The sequence below is a fragment of the Barbatula barbatula genome, assembly GCF_947034865.1.
Source record: "Barbatula barbatula genome assembly, chromosome: 3".
Taxonomy (NCBI): domain Eukaryota; kingdom Metazoa; phylum Chordata; class Actinopteri; order Cypriniformes; family Nemacheilidae; genus Barbatula; species Barbatula barbatula.
In genome coordinates this window covers 10,069,754-10,086,357 of record NC_136764.1, presented here as the reverse complement: position 1 = coordinate 10,086,357, position 16,604 = coordinate 10,069,754, and the positions used below count along the sequence as shown (strand labels likewise).

Here is a 16,604-nt window from a genome sequence, read left to right as displayed (position 1 = left end):
GGTTGCCCTTGGTTTCGGTATGGGACAAAGAGTGTGAGAACTGCTTTCAAACTCTGAAGACAAAGTTGGTGACAGCCCCGATTCTGGCATACGCAGATTTCCGGAAGCCTTTTGTTCTGGAGATAGACGCAAGTCATCAGGGTTTGGGGCAGTTTTGTCCCAGGAGCAGGTTGGTAGGCGTTGTCCCATTGCTTACGCCAGCAGGGGTCTGCGGAGGACAGAGCGGAACATGGAGAATTATAGCTCCATGAAATTGGAATGTTTAGCTCTGAAGTGGGTGGTATGTGATAAGTTCAAGGAGCATTTGCTGGGAAATTATTTCGTTGGCTATACGGACAATAATCCGCTCTGTCACCTGCAGACCTCAAAGCTGGGTGCTCTGGAGCAGAGGTGGCTGTTGCAGTTGGCCTCGTTTAACTTTGTGCTTAAATATCGCCCAGGGAGAACTAATCAAAATGCTGACGCACTCTCTCGACAGGCCATGAATAATGTCTTCACGGGGACCGAGATTCCACAAGTTTAACAGCTGCAGTCAAAGGGTGGGTCGCCAGAATGCTTAGTGGTGAGTGCTAGTGAGGTTGCTGCACTGCCGGGATGTTCACCGGTAGATTTGGCTTGTTTGCAGAAGGCGGACCCAGTTATTGGTCCTCTTATAAATGCTTGGGCCACAGGTAGTGGTTTGCGCCCTTCGAGATTGGTTTGTAGGGATAGAGCCGTAAAGGAGATGGCTAGGCAGTGGGACCGGTTGCGTGAGAGAGAGGGATGACTATATCGTTTAGTGTATACACCGGATGGTCATAAGGAAATCTACCAGTTGTTGTTGCCGCAATGTCTTCAAAGAGAGGTATTTAGTCATTTGCATGACAGTCATGTGCATCAAGGGAGAGATCGAACTGTAGAATTGGTGAAGCATCGTTGTTATTGGCCAGGAATGGTGAGAGACGTGGAACGTTGGTGTCAAGAATGTCAGCGGTGCATCCTTGCCAAGGCAGTCCAACCAAAAGTTAGGTCATTTATGGGAACACTACAGGCATCCCGGCCTCATGAAATCTTGGCCATGGAGTTTACTGCGTTGGAGCCTGCGAGTGATTGTAGGGAGAGTGTCTTGGTACTTACGTGGCAGAGGTGTTTTCCAAGTTTACCCAAGAGATCCCTTTTCGAGATCAGCGAGCGAGTACTGTGGCAGAGGTGTTGGTTCGACATTGGTTTCACCTTTTCGGGGTCCCTTGTCGTCTGCATTCAGACCATTTTGAAAGTAACCTTTTAGCCAGTTATGTAAGGTATATGCGGTACAGAAGAGTCAGACTACTCCTTACCATCCGCAGGGTAATGGGCAGTGCGACCCTTTTAATCGCACTCTTCCCGATCTGTTGTGAACAATGCCCCCAGAGAACAAGAGGAAGTGGCTCCAATATTTACCCCAGCTGGTTTATGCTGTATGTATGTTTGGATGTGAGCCTAAGTTGCCAGTGGATTTTTGGGCCAGGGGAGCAGGGTGTGGTGTACTCTGTTGCTCCAGTGTCTCAGGCAGGGCCAGTGAAGCAGGTCCATCGGATGGAAATGCGAAAGGCATTTATTGATGTGGGTCTAAGTAATGATGATACTACGTCTGAGGATGAAGATAATCCAGGTATTATCTCTCCCCCGGACTCCGATAGCGATTCTATTTTAGGGGTAGTTTTGCTAGATGATTGTGACATGCCCCCATTGGGGTCCACTGAGGATGTGTCTTGGAGGCCACCCCTGTGTTCGAAACTACTCCGCCCATAGAACTACGGCGCTCCAGTAGGTGTACCGCGGGTCAGCATTCCAACCCTTATAGGTTACCTATGACTACAGTTGTTGGGGAAGAGTTGTAGCCTTGGAAACATGTATGTTTCTAATTGTATTGTTTAGGCTATAGGGATATCGGTGGGTCATCGATAAAAGTCTCGGAGAGAGAATGTAGCATGGGAGCTAGCTAGCTTTTGAGAGGATGCCAAAATACGAGGTCCGGTCCCTTTGTTTGGATCTTAAGTGTGTGGAAGCCTTTTTGGTATGCTCTCGAGGACATATGCGCATGGCTAGGGCCCGAAGCAGGTAGGCTAAGTGAATGTTGCTTTGTGTTTTTATGACCACAAAGCCTTTGAAAGCACGTATCTGGTTTACTACAGATGTGAACATTGCTGGGATATTTTGTTATTCGTGGCGGACACCGTTGGAGAGAGCGGGTACATGTATGGATTGAGATTTTAACAGTGTTGGCGACATATGGCTTTATTCGATTAAGGTAATGTCTTTTTAATGCCGTGTAGTTTCATCAAGGACATTGGTCCAGTGTTGATTACAGTGTTGCAGGTAATTTATACTATTTTATATTGGGTTGAAAGGATTTTAAAGGGTAATATGATTAAAGGAAATATTTGTATTGTTATTGAATTATAAAGTGTATTTCTGGGTTTCTTTGTAGTTAGGTTTTCCCTTCGCTGGTCTGTCCCTGTACGTGCGTGCCGCATGTTTCCAATCTAGCTGTGTGCTCTGATTGTGGTGTATGGGACTGACTAGCGAGGCGGTTTCATTATTTCTATTGTATTTGTTTACGTCCCTTCCCAGTCTCATTTTCTTTTGGCCATTAGAACACGCTCCATATTACATTGACGTCCACCGCACGTGGACTACTCTCTTGTGTGTGGTATTGTTTTTGGCAGGTATTATTTTGTTTGTGTTTATTTGAAGTGTATTATGAGTTTGGGATTTTGCATATTAATTATTTTGGGTCTTGAGTGGTCCTGTGTTTAGGCCGCAATTGTATCTGGGTTTCGCCGAAGATAAATTTGATCTATTGGGAGGGGGGAGGAAACATTTGTTACATGTGTAGTCTTCTACGGGATAATTTACCTGTTTGTCCTAGCAAACTCTGATGCTTTGAATAAACTTTTATATTTTTGGAAAACCTTGTCCCCTTGTGCGTACTCTTAAAGCTTAAGGGTTTTCTACCCATGCCAGGAATAAGCTCGGGGTAACCTAATGAAAGAGAAAGAGCGACAGGTTGACTTATTTCAACCAATATGTATTTATTTATTTATGTTGTAAGTTCTTATTGAAGATTCATCGAAGTTCGAATAGTAATTTGTACTGTACAGTACACGCGCAAGCAAGCAGCTCAAGTACTTCAACATTTTTGAGCAAATATATTCACAAATACTTTATAAATGTCACATTTCGTAGTAAAATGTGTGTATGTTAATGAATTCCAATCATTTCTAAACAGGGCATGGTGCTCTTCTGAAAACGACCAGCTGGTGTCGCCTGAGAACGAGGCTCTGCGCGATATTCTGGAGATGCGTTGGTTGCTGTGGTTTAGAATATCCGCAACAGTTATCCTACTTGTTACTAGTATCTGATTGCGAAGAATATTAAATAATATGAAAATGCAGTAACCGTTAACATTAACTTCTCCATTGCTGTGATTGATGGTTGGCCAATGTAGTGTTTGTCCCGCCTCTACTCAACTGTGATTGGACGGCTGTGTAGAAAAAAAGGACAGTGACGAGCAGTGTTTTATCCAAAGTTAAGAAGTAGTGCTGTACAATTCCAGAATCTTTGGGATCGATTCCAATTCATGTTTTTGGAATCGAAAGAATCAAGGTGCCGTTTTCGATTCCAATTTCTTTCCCAGCTTAACTACAGATTTTAATTTGTTGTTTAGAAATGTTTCATGCAATACAAATGTCTAAGTATTTCTAAAGAATACAGTGAGTATGTTGTAAGTGTTAATGGACCATATGTGTACAAATGTAGCTGTTAGGATAATATAATAAAGTGTTTATCCTTTTACGAGTAACACAGTACAAGTCTCACTTTTGTGCTCTTTAACAATAAGACTCTTTTTATCCAGAATGTATGAGGAGGACTGTCTGTTGTTGACAAAAACACAATATATCTAGTCTACACGCCCATAAAACACAGGTGATGTAATAATTCCGGTGTCGCCTCTGGGCGGTACCGGTGGTTTCCGCCAGGGGTTTGGGGCGGGCGCATAAACTCCTCCGCTACATTAAGGTAAAGACATTCGGATCTACAGTAAGAAGACTTCAATAGATAAAGACCTTCACATGTTAAAATCAGGTTAAGCGAGATTCTCCGTTTTTATATCTTAGTTTTTTTGGAGAAACTTGAGCCGATCTCACTTGTAAAGTTGAAGGCAAGACCGCTGATTTGGGTCATTTTCTGACGGCGCTATGCTGTAAATGCATAGTTATAATTTCGCATGCTCGCGAAATACAGCTGTGTGCTTTAAACATTTCCGTTTCAGTGGATAATCTCAGACAAGTTAACCAAAGAAGAAACGCTTGTGAGACATGGACCATGACGCAATTCGTAAGTAGTAGGCTACAGTAAAAAACTTTATAATAAAATAGTCAAAATGTTATAATATTTTAAAATAAAGTGGCAGTACAAATGACAACTAAACCTTACGACACCCTTTGAATCAGTGACTTCTATGACTACCCGTTTGCTAGAAATTCATTGAAAATTCAACAAGATTGTTTTTATTGTTAAAGTTTAGCAAACATGTTTTATGGAAGACTGGTTACCGTTTTACTGCATATCATGAATAAACTGTGATGACTGTAGTTCAACCATATTTGCTTTTAGTACAAATAAACAAAGAATGACTATAGTTAAACCAGGGATTGTTCATCCAAAAATAAAAAAAACGTTTTACCTTACGTCTAAAATCTTGTACAGAGCTCTTCGACTGTGAAACCCCAAAGAAGATTTTGAGAAAATGTCTCAGTGGTTCAGGTCAGAAAGTTGTTTGGGTACTGTTGTCCTTCAAAATATTATTTTATGGAACAAAGTCTACATGTCACATTTTTTATTTCAGTTTTCATTTTTGTATAAACAATCCCTTTTTTAAAGGATGGCAGTTGAATGTCTAGACCAAAGACCCCAATTACTGTTTAATTTAAAAGTATTTTAACATAAAAATAAACTAATAAATGCAGTTATCATTTCAACCAGAGCTGAATATTGCAAACGTTAAAAATATTATGTAGAAAATCACAATGTTTATTGCAATGCCTATCTATCTTTGTTATTTATTGTCCACCAGGTGCTCAGTTTGTGGACTCTCATTGGGCGACACTCGTTCAGAGGGTGGACAAAGTGGTGATGCCAATAGCAGATGATCTTCGGTCAAATGGAATGATGGAATGGGAGTCATACTGTGAGATCCAATCAGCAGCTACCAACCAGAAGAGACTGAGAGTGTTATATGGAGTCTTGCATTCTGGGGGAAATGCAGTTAAATCTGCCTTTTATTCTGGACTGGAAAAGCATGCTCCGTTTCTGCTTAGAGATCTGAGTAAGAGCATTTCTTGAAGATGCCGGTCACAGGAAGCGAAGTTTCAAATTAGGGAATGTCATAGTGCCACTAGAGGGTTAATTTATCACTAAATAGTATACCTGTGCTCACAAGTAAACATATTTTTTTGTATACTATATCTGATAATCGAAGGTATGGTGTTACCGCTGTCTTTATTTACTTACCTTTATGTTGTTATTTAAGTTAACAAGTTACTTTCTTCTGTAACAAAAAGGAGACTGACAGCCTCAGTCATTAACTTGAACTTTTGTTTAACCCAGTGCTCGAATTGATCAAGGACCCCGATAAGGCATCAGGGACCCATAAGAAGTAAAAAGTAGAGATAGGGAATGCCTCAGATATTTTTACTTGCGTTAAAATGACAATGAAAAATGTTTTTAAAATCATGCATATTGTTAAATTAACAATAATTTAAAGTAAGTTTGTTTATAGGCTAGTTGTCATGTCTCATTTAATGCAATACTGCAAAGTTTCGGGAATTTACATTGGTATATAAATGTGGGATTCACTCTTGAAATAGCTATGATTTACATTTTGATAGCCATAATTAGTTCCTGAATAAAGCAATATTTTGGACTGAAATGGTTGAACAGTCTGCTAACTGACAGACTCTGGATGTTACAATGTAAACTGCACTGAAATCGTTGAAAAATCCCCACAACACTAACACACAGACTGACAGCCGGTCTTGTCACAATTTATATTTTAGATTTCTAATAAACTAGTTTCTTGCATTTAAACAAGTCTTTTGGAACAAACATTATTATCACAAAGTGTCAATCATCCAGTTGTTTTGGGGAAAATAGTAAATGCTACATTGGTAAACAATGTTAGAATTATTCTGTTGGACGACACTACTGTTGAAAAGTCATTTCATCTATTTGATCCCAAATACAGTAAAAGAAGCCTGTTCTTTTATGAAAGCCCGTTTTTAATAAATAGTAAATAGTTATGCATATTATGATCAAATATATTGTGTATTATGGTGGGGACCCCCCATAATACTTTATTCAATTCGAGCACTGGTTTCACCTATTGTTTTTTACAGGAAAAAAATAAAAATGGGTTTAAAACAACATGAAGAGGAGTCAATTATGTTAGGTTTTTATGTTGTGACAAACTATCTATAATATTTTTGGGACGTTTGTTGAATATATAATTTTAAAACCTTCTCAGGTACCAACCCACCAACTGCCGTAGATCTTGATGCTGTAGCAAAGAGTTTAGGTGAGTTTATTTTTCATCTTTCATGGTCCTACATTACCAAAATCTTTGGACATATTTCTGTTTCTCACTCATGACCTTTATGTGTTTTGCACAGATGAATATAAGATGTGGATCATGAGGGAATATGAGTTTGTGACAGAGTATAACTCACTGCCTGGTGAGTATGTGCTGCTGTCTGAGCGCTACATACAGCCTCTGATCCTAATGAGACACAGAGAGAAGAATGAGAGAACAGAAGAACTGTGTTTTATGGGAGAACGTTTCCAACAGTTGATGAGCTCCGAGAATAACGCAGAGAAAGTAAACACTGTCCTGGATGCTCTTTTCAGTGCAGATAGTAAGGGAATCTGTCCTGGTGCTGTCATTCTTCAAGGGAACTCTGGGAAAGGCAAATCCTTCATTGCACAAAAGATCATGTTGGATTGGGCATCTGGAAATCACGGCAGAGAAAACTATGATTGTGTTTTTCACTTGAAATGCAAAGAACTGAGCCAGATATCTGAAGAGCAGAGCTTGGTGGAGATCTTGAGCATCAATTCTAATTTAACAGCAGATCAGATCTTGCAGGTCCTTCAGAAGTCACCAAAGAGAGTGCTTGTCCTCATCGATGGATTTGATGAACTAAAATTTTCATTTGGCGACCCATCAAATAAGTTAACAGCCAACAATCTGTATAAAAAAGCTCCACCTGAGGCTTCTCTGACGGCCCTGTTGAAGGGTTGCCTTTTGCCCGAATCTTTCCTGCTTATCACGACCAGATCTACAGCTACAGACACTTTGGGCGGTTTGCTAAAGAAACCTCAGCGTTTTACTGAGATTATAGGCTTCTCTGAGAGGAAGGTTGAGGAGTATTTCCAGAAGTTCTTTCAGGAAGAGGAGCTCTTCAGGAAAGCTTATGAGTCTGTTAAAGCAAATGAAACCCTGTATACCGCCTGTTCCAGTCCTGTTATCTGCTGGATCATCTGCACAGTTATCAGACAAAGATTCAGTGATGGTTGTGATGTAACAAGCAGTCTGGAAACAACCACATCCATATATGTTGACTTTGTTTCTACTTTACTGGAGCATCACTGTCAGGGTTTGAGTGAGTCTGTCCCGACCCTGCTGAAGAGTTTGGGTCAGCTGGCAGAGAGAGGAATGATGGAACGACAAGTTTTGTTTGATCTGAAAACTGTGAAGAAAACCGTGTCAGACCCATCTGGCAGTCCATTCCTTGGCAAATTCCTCTTTAGGAAAAGAATCCGACAGGAGACAACGTACAGCTTCATGCATCTCAGCTTTCAGGAGTTTTTTACCGCTCTGTACTACATCTCACTGGATGAAAAAGAGTTTCTAAGTAAACTAACAGAGCGGTTCCACTCTCACTGGAAAAGCTACGGTGTGCAGTATTTGGATGAGAATTGTCCACTCAAGTATGGATGTCCTGAACTTCATTTCCTTCCTGTGATTCAATTTCTCTGTGGTCTCTGTAATAAAGAAGTGAGTGACTTGCTCAAGGAAATACACAACATATCTGTCCCACCTTCTGTACAAGCACAGTTGGAAGAATGGATCCTCTTTATTAGCTCAAATAGAGACTATAACTTTTTGCCCTTTATTCTCCTCTGCCTGTATGAGCTTCACGAGAAAGACTTTGTGCAGAAAGCAGTTGAAGCTTGGCAGGAGATGGACATGTCATGGGATACTCTAAGCAGGACTGACTGCTGGGCATTGGTGTATTGCCTGGAGTGTTGTCCTTACTTCAGAAGCTTGAATCTTAATTTTGCAGCAGAAGAGTTGAAAATGCTTCAGCCTGTGCTGTGCAGGACACCAGAACTAGAGTGAGTGATGCTCGGGAGCCATTTAATAAAAAAAAGTAATAATCAATATTTTGATGTTGCGCACAACAATTTAGTTGAGTGGATACTGTTTAATTCAAGGCTTTTTGACATTACGATTTTACCTGAATTAACCTGCTAACATCATTTAATTGGAAACAATAAAGTCCCATATCACAGGCTTACAGAAATTTTTATGGTCAATAAACACAGCAAAAATCAAGCGTTGAGCTAGTTCTGGCAGGCCATGTGAGTCAAGCTTGCATCAGCCGATCACATCAGGTGCAGCTTATCAACGTTAACCAATAGTCATACAACACACACTAGACTGCGTCCTATTTAAGTTGCCTTTTTGCTCCTTATCAGCTGCTTAATAATGCTGCACTCAAAACCCACCTCCATCCCCATCTCCTCCGTATCGATCTGTATCTATCGGATCACTTAATTTAATCCTGTTATGCATCGTAAACTGTTCTGGTTCCCCGGGTAGGGGGTCAAGGCTGCATGGAAGAGTGGAGAGTTTGCCCAGAACAGTTTCATTCCACCAACCTTAAATATATGCTATTGTTACATATTTGACGACAGTGGTCCTGACAGACAATATGTTTTGTAGTAATGTTTGTCTTGTTTTGTGGTGCAAATATCTAGAAGAAAATCCTTAAATTAAAGTGATACATTACATTACATTTCCATTTAGGCATTTGGCAGACGCTTTTATCTAAAGCGACTTACATCGCATTACATTTGTTTCTTAGTATGTATAATCCCCTGGGATCGAACCCACAACCTTGGCATTGTTAACGCCATGCTCTTACCACTGAGCATCCACTAAGCATTCAGCTTACTTGACTTAAAAATAAACGTAGATATTTACATATATTTTGACTTCAGACAATGGGTGCAAAGGTTTCTTGCAAGCTCTTGTCCATGCTGAGTATGACAGATAACTGTGAAAGTTTGTCATAGTCTGTGTCTTTGTTTTAGGTTGACAGTGCAAAACCTTACAGACACGGAAGTACCTGATCTGATTTCAGCTCTTGGAAAAGGAAAATTACTGGGGGAGTTGCGGTAAGCACCAAACCTGTATTTGCTTTTAATTCCCCCTCGGGTTAGATTAAACCATGAAGATCTAGTATTTGATGGTTTATGGTAAACATTTAAGACATTTATTGGACTTAATTATTTGGCATAAAGGAAGACTACAGTATATCAGGAAATCAAATTAAAATAAAAAACCCACATAAAATTTTCTTGATGCTTGTATGTGTTTTCTTCAGACTGAACAGCAGCGGCCTGTCAGATGAAAGCCTGAAGCAGATTCTTCATGCTCTACACAAACAGAAGACTGTGGGTGGACTTCAGATTGCAGTGAAGAACATCACAGCTAACACTGTCCTCAACCTGACAGACTTCATACAAAACACAGAGAAATGGGAGGAGATCAGGTAGAAATAACTACAGGAACACAAATCAAGTTATTCTGCTCCTTTAATTACGATTTTATTTATTAAACTCAGATAATCATCATTTGGTCCATTTTCAGGCGAGACGCTAAAATCCAGTGCGAATGTATTTACATTTACAGTAGATATTCAAATATTAACTGTAGATTCTGATTGGCAGTTTAAGGGCGAGCACAGGATGCAATGATGCGGAGAGTCTCTGCTCATCTCTCCGACTCTTTAACACAGATGGAAACCTTGTGTAAGAATCTCTTTCACTCTTTGCCGTGAATCTTACACTAATTCCTCACCTCCTAAATCCCAAAGTACTGGATAAATAAACTCGTGAATTATGTTCTTGAAATAATACAGTACATGTGTTTTTCGTTTTTACCCTTGACCTACAGGTTGAATGTGTTGAGGTGGTGTTCAAGCCCACAGAATGTACCATCACTTTCAGAAATCCTTCTGCAATTTCCACGCTCAGAGATGTCCAGTTTTAATCTGAAGAATTTCTTACAGGACTTCCATGACATAAACTGTTTAACCAAAGAGTATGTTTGCAAAACTAATATCACCTTTCTACCATGCAATGTAGTTGTTAAAATTACAGCTAAAGTTTAAACTCTAATATTCAGTCCTACGTGTTTTTCTGTGTCTATAGGAGTGCAGGTTTTGATCAACAGGTGGATTCTCTGTTTTGTCATCTCTCCTCTTTGTCTGGGTTGAATGCGATAAATCTTTCTGCTCCCCTCCTGACTGAGAAATGGGCCCTCAGAATCCTCTTCCTCATCCAGTCCTGCAAAAGTCTGAAAGGGTTTAGGTAAGGATTATGTGCTAGTGTGTACGGTATTTGTGTGAAGAGAATTCGAAAGAGAGAGAACACTATTACAGTCACATTCAAAATCAATCTATTATATTTGGGCAATTCTTGATAATTGTAAGTAAATTTTAACTTTAAAACTTGTAAATTACCACAAAAATTCATTGGACTACTTTTATGTTTTTATTTTTAGATAAAATTGTATTTCATTGCTCCGTGGTTATCACCAGGACTGGTCTGCTGAACCTATTTTTGAGAATGTGTGTGCATTTCTGTTGTAGTTTTAATGTTGGTTCACGGAACTCTGATGATACACCGTGGCTCCCTGGTCTTTTAATGGAGGAGGGACTCAGGTTACTGAAGGAGTCCCTTAAACATCCTCAGTGTACTCTAAACATTAAAGGGTTTGTAACTTGCACATTCACACATCTCTTGGGCTTTAACATGATTATCTCAGTGGGATCCAGCACCGACGTGTGTTCTGTGTTTCTGTAAAGGTTTAGGTGCAGTTAATCCACAGACGGCTGCACTCATCAGACTGAGCAGATCGAAGAACTTGACTGCAACCAGAGAGTGACTATTATATTCAGTGGGGAGAATTATACAGAGGAAAGTGAGTTATAATACGAGTAAAGCCACTTTTAGTGTGAATTGCTCTGACCATTTAAATGAACATTCATTTGTGTGATACGTTGCTATAAAGTGTTTGTAAGTACCTGTTATCGATGTTACATTTCTTGTGGCAGAGCGAAGCAAAAGAGTCCCAGTGCTTTTCTGCTTACTTATTAGCACCTTTGGCACAAGGGCATGAACATAATATACAATATAATAACTGTGTTCTAATCTTATTCTAATAACCTAAAAAATGTCTTGAACAAAGACATGCAAACCATTTATCATTACTAGGAAATAATAACATCAATTGTTTGGTATATTTTTGTAGTTAGGAGTATTCAGAGTTCCCTGATAGCGTTTGTAAAAGGGTGAATGCTTATTTAAAAGCATATCAGATTTATAAAAGGATTTAACATATTTCTTAATTTTCATTTAATTGATTTTCATTTTTGTTTCTCTCCCAGTTTCTCCCCAGTTTAAACTGTGTGACATTGTGGGATGAACCAACCCAATTTTAATTCAGATGGAAGATTCGAAAATGAGATTCAAAACAGAAGGAAAATGTCTTGGGGATTAGGATGGAAAGACACAGGATGCCTCTCAACACTCAAATTGATGCTTCCTTGTTTCCTTGTTCCAGCCGGTGACCCTGAAACTGATCTACAGCTTCTCTGACACAATGACCCTCATCCAGGGAGTCCACACCACATTCACTTAACCACTCTACCCTGGGTTTAGATCATTTCAGATTTAGTTTCTTTCAAAATGAAACCGTGTAATGAAAGATTATACTGCACACTACCAATACTTGCAAAAGTATCAAAAACAATAATTTATTGGCAACGTTTCAAATGAGACTGGTACAAAGTTTTAATGTTTCCGGTGATCAATGATCAATCCGTAAAAGTGAGATGAGTTTCAATCAATATACTGTACCAATTCAATAGCTGGATTTGTGTTGGTAAAATAACACAAGACTTTCTTGATGTAAGTTATCAGATGAATTAATGACTGTAATGTAAGTGGGGAACTATGAATGTAGAAACCATACAGCATTTTAACACAGATAGGCCTAATAATCGTAATGATATTGATGCAAACATCATTAAATACTTAATGTAAAAAAAGGAAAGCATTACAAATGTTGTGTTGTATATTATCCAATACGATAAATGACGACAAATTAAGTTAAACACTAAATAAGAGTAGTCTAATTAAGATTTAAACAAGTATGATCTAAAATGTATGGCATATGTCAAATTTCTTATACAGGATTAAACATGTTATCTAAAATTAGTGTTCATTTATAATGACTAATGCTGAAAACTGAATATGATATGACCCTCTGCTCTGATCCAAATACACTCCTATTCTAGATTATCTGGACACTCGATGAGGTTTAGACATGTGACTGCTCATTCAGATATACATCTACATCTGAATGAGCAACTAGAGTCAGAACAGCACCTGCTACATCTACACAACACCTGAAGATTTACATTCAATCTGGATGATCAGAATACAGCTGCACTGTGCCAGTGTGAGTTATCAATTTGTTCCCAGCAGACAGAGGTGTTTATAAACTGACGAGAAACAATCACTGTAAATAAAAGTAAAGTTTATGTTTTCATTTGAGTGTCTAACTGTTATTGAGCTTAGATCTGCGTATAAGCGGCAACGTGTCTGTTGGCATGTTTTCAGTGCAACGCTTTTTTTTATATCTTCTGCCAAAGTAAGAGTATTCTGCACAGGTTAAACAAACAAAAAGACCAAAAAGGTTGATCAAATATTTATTTTTATTCTACATATGCAAGTTTAGGTCACAATTCAGTGTGGGGGCAATTCTCGCTATCAACAAACCATCAACTTTGACTTTTTCCTCAATAAATCCTTCATTTGTTGCTAATTAATAGTTAGTTAGGTTTAGGTAATGGGTAGGATTAGGGATGTAGCGTCTGGTCATGCAGAATATGTGCTCTGTAAATTCTAATAAACAGCTGATTTGCCAGTAGTAGGCATGCTAACAACAACTAGTTAATATTGAGAATGGCCCCCTATACAAAAGGGATACAAGTGTATTTAAAAACAGACCTAAGAGCTGGTCTTTCTTTTTCAAACCTTAATATCACTAATATAAATGTATCTAATAGGAATATTTGTACTGAGTAATGATAGGTATTTGACAAGTTTTTTTTCTCAATTACAGAATAAATGAATTAACTTGACGTTTATTTTTGCTAGAATCTCCTGTGTCTATTTCCCATGAGAAATTTGTTTGCAAAAAAAATATTTTAAGTTTGCAAGAAATCTGAACAATGTCACACACTGAGAGATCACATTTGCCAAGTCTGCAAGCAAATGTTAATATTTAAGATTTCAAAATGTACTCAAACATTTCTCATCAAATGTACAGAAATGCATGATTTACCAAAATCTACATTAATTTTACAACTGCATACTTATCAATTGTCTAATTTGTTTCAAAAAGTAATTTCTCATAAAAAATAATAACTTTTGAACCTCTCAGCAATACAATTTTACCCCTGGGTATTTTCTTGTTACCGTTGATTTGACTTCAAGCAAGCAACAGTTGATGATTATCAACATTACTCTGTTATTCTCATTTGTGGAACCCCTGGACAATATATTATGCTACATCACACAGTTTTATTTTTGATCCTTTACGCACTTCAAACCCAGGATTGAGAGGTTGAGTGAATGTGGTCTGAACTCTGTGGATGAGGGTCATCATTGTGTCAGAGACGCTGTAGAAGGACAGAGTTCCTGCACTGTGATCCACATACACTCCTATTCTAAAAGATCTGAACCATACAGGGAGTTTAGTCTCTTTGTTTCTGCTCCAGAATGAGCAGCTGGAATCATAGCATGACAAACTCCAGGACTGATCATTACATCCAAACACACACTCATCACTCCGTCCCTTCCTGCTGATGCTCTTATATGACACTGATATATCCACATCCTCGCTCCACTCAACCTCCCAGTAACAGCGTCCACACACACTCTCTCTACACAACACCTGATAATAACCATCAAATCTGTCTGGATGATCCGGATACGGCTGGACTCTTCCAGTATAAGTAATCACTCTGCCCCTCTCAAACAGATGTTTATGGATTGTGTTTGGATCCAGAGTGAACTGGCGATAATCTGGTGAAGACAAAGCATCTAATCTGTATGTAGTTATATGAGAAAATCTGAATTTCAGAAAATTTTAAGAAAACATCAAGATGTATTCAGAGGTTTTTCAGTATATAAATTAGGATTTTTAAGAAAAAAAATGGTTGCATGTAAAAAATTGTCAGCATCTTAAATTGATCTATTACGTTTATGTGCAAGATTGATTGTTGTTGAGACTCACATTGTAGGAACTGGTCCCTGGTCAAGGGTTTAGGGGTGAGAATAATCTCAGTATACATTACTATGGAAACCAATATACATCTTCAGTATAATTGATTCTGAAAACAATTATATATTTAGATGTGATAAGGTGATAACAAAATACGTTCTTTACCTCTGTCTAATATGTTTTTTGTCTCCTCTCCACAAAAATTCTCCAGTTTCTCTCTCAGATGGGACACATGCTTCCCCACATTATTAAAAGTGAGATGAGAACTGACAGTGATACTGAGTGAGTCTGTAGATCCAGGAGGAACACAGAGAGACTGGAAACTCTAAACACACAACGACAAACAACAGAAACATTGCATAAAATACAATCTCTGCAAAACATTCTCTTCAAAGATCACTGTCCTGATTTTCAGATCTGTTACCTGGAGGAAATGAATGTGATCATCTGTGTGTGAAAAATTCTCCAGCTCAGTGTCTCTCCTCCTCAGATCATCAATCTCCTGCTCCAGACGCTTCAAGAGTCCTTCAGCGTGACTCACTTCAGCTTTTTCCTGATCTCTGATCAGCTTTATCACCTCAGAGCGACTTCTCTCAATGGAGCTGATCAGTTCAGTAAAGATCCTCTCACTGTCTTTCACTGCTGCCTGTGCAGAGCGCTGTTAGAACACACAGAGTGAAAGTGAGAGAAGCTCTTTTATTGTTTCCTCACAGAGTCTGTTAGTCACAGTGAACTTCAGTGGGACTGGAAAGTTCTCCAGCACTGGACTCCTCACTGACTGAGTGGAGGAGAGGCCTGAACGTGACACACCTCTTATAGCAGTCAGCAGTCTCACCTTATGAGTCTCTACAGCCAATTTCAAATTCTGAAGCTTTTTCTGTCTCTCCTGAATTCTCTGTTTGTATTTACTCTGTATTTCCTTTAGTTGTTTCTGTTGGAAATAATGATACAAGCTTATATTAAAATCACCTAAAATTTGGTATTTTAGTTTTATAGCCATTATTGTTATTTTAGCATTTTATAAATCGTCAGTATTATTTAGGGACAATGTAGAAACATTTATAACAGAACAAAAACGGTGGTATTACCATAACAATCTGTGATTTCATACCTGTTTATCAGTTCTTTCTGCTGCAGCTGATACACTCTTATGATTGTTGTGTTCATCCACCATACACAGATAACATATACAGCACTGATCTGTACGACAGTAAATCTCTAAAAGTTTATCATGTTGAGGGCAGATCATCTGCTGAAGTCGTCCTGTGGCATCAGTCACTTTGTGTCGCTTTCCAGAGTGAAGTTCTTCATGACGATCAAAATGAGTTTGACAGTAAGAGCTGAGACACACCAGACAGGACTTGACCGCTTTGTGTTTTCTCTCAGTACAGACGTCACACTTCACATCTCCAGGTCCAGCATAACAGTGATCAGGACGAGCAGCTTGTAGTTGAATCTTCAATATCTCCACCACTTCAGCAAGCATGGTGTTTTTACCTAAAACAGGTCTTGGAGTGAAGGTCTGTCTGCACTGAGGGCAGCTGTAGACTCTCTTCTGATCCCAGCAGTCTGTGATACAGCTCATACAGTAACTGTGTCCACAGTTAATAGTCACTGGATCCTTCAGTAGATCCAAACAGATTGAACAGCTGAACTGATCCTGAACCAAAGAAACACTGGCTTCTGCCATTTTACCGTACACACAGACACAGTAGCTCAATATCAGTGAAATTTTAAAAACGACAGCTAGAAATTTACTACATAGATCATAAGTCACACCCTGACTATCAGGAAGTAGAGATCAGTTTCGATTTTAACGAATTGAAGTGGGCGTGGCTAACAGCTCCAAAGTGAGATAATAAATATATTATAATAATTAAAAATTATATCGGTGCCAGAACGTTACGTAACAGTGCTTTTCCATCACCATTCAAAGTTA

General features: G+C 38.9%; 2 protein-coding genes across 5 annotated transcripts; one reads left to right on the top strand and one right to left on the bottom strand.

Moving 5' to 3' along the window:
* The first annotated feature begins 3,983 nt into the window (after positions 1-3,983).
* On the top strand, positions 3,984-12,927 carry LOC306891290 (NACHT, LRR and PYD domains-containing protein 1 homolog). Of its 4 annotated transcripts, none has more exons than XM_079451400.1 (12): positions 3,984-4,359; positions 5,099-5,350; positions 6,548-6,598; positions 6,693-8,418; positions 9,400-9,483; positions 9,693-9,860; positions 10,039-10,119; positions 10,265-10,411; positions 10,522-10,680; positions 10,962-11,088; positions 11,184-11,293; positions 11,760-12,927. In XM_079451400.1, exons 1-11 carry the CDS (start codon positions 4,341-4,343, stop codon positions 11,220-11,222), a joined length of 2,853 nt encoding a protein of 950 aa, XP_079307526.1. In that variant the 5' UTR covers positions 3,984-4,340; the 3' UTR covers positions 11,223-11,293; positions 11,760-12,927. The 4 variants fall into 4 exon arrangements, with proteins under 4 accessions (XP_079307526.1, XP_079307528.1, XP_079307527.1 ...); XM_079451402.1 differs by having other exon boundaries at positions 4,000-4,359; positions 10,962-11,084; positions 11,760-12,924; XM_079451401.1 differs by having other exon boundaries at positions 4,000-4,359; positions 10,962-11,084; positions 11,178-11,293; positions 11,760-12,924.
* A 142-nt stretch (positions 12,928-13,069) lies between these two features.
* Positions 13,070-16,454, bottom strand: LOC306891309 (tripartite motif-containing protein 16-like protein). Its single transcript, XM_079451443.1, has 6 exons — positions 15,777-16,454; positions 15,501-15,596; positions 15,090-15,323; positions 14,831-14,990; positions 14,678-14,737; positions 13,070-14,466 (listed from the first exon to the last, which is right to left on the bottom strand). The coding sequence occupies exons 1-6, from the start codon at positions 16,353-16,355 to the stop codon at positions 13,943-13,945; spliced, it is 1,653 nt and encodes a 550-aa protein (XP_079307569.1). The 5' UTR covers positions 16,356-16,454; the 3' UTR covers positions 13,070-13,942.
* Positions 16,455-16,604: the final 150 nt, after the last annotated feature.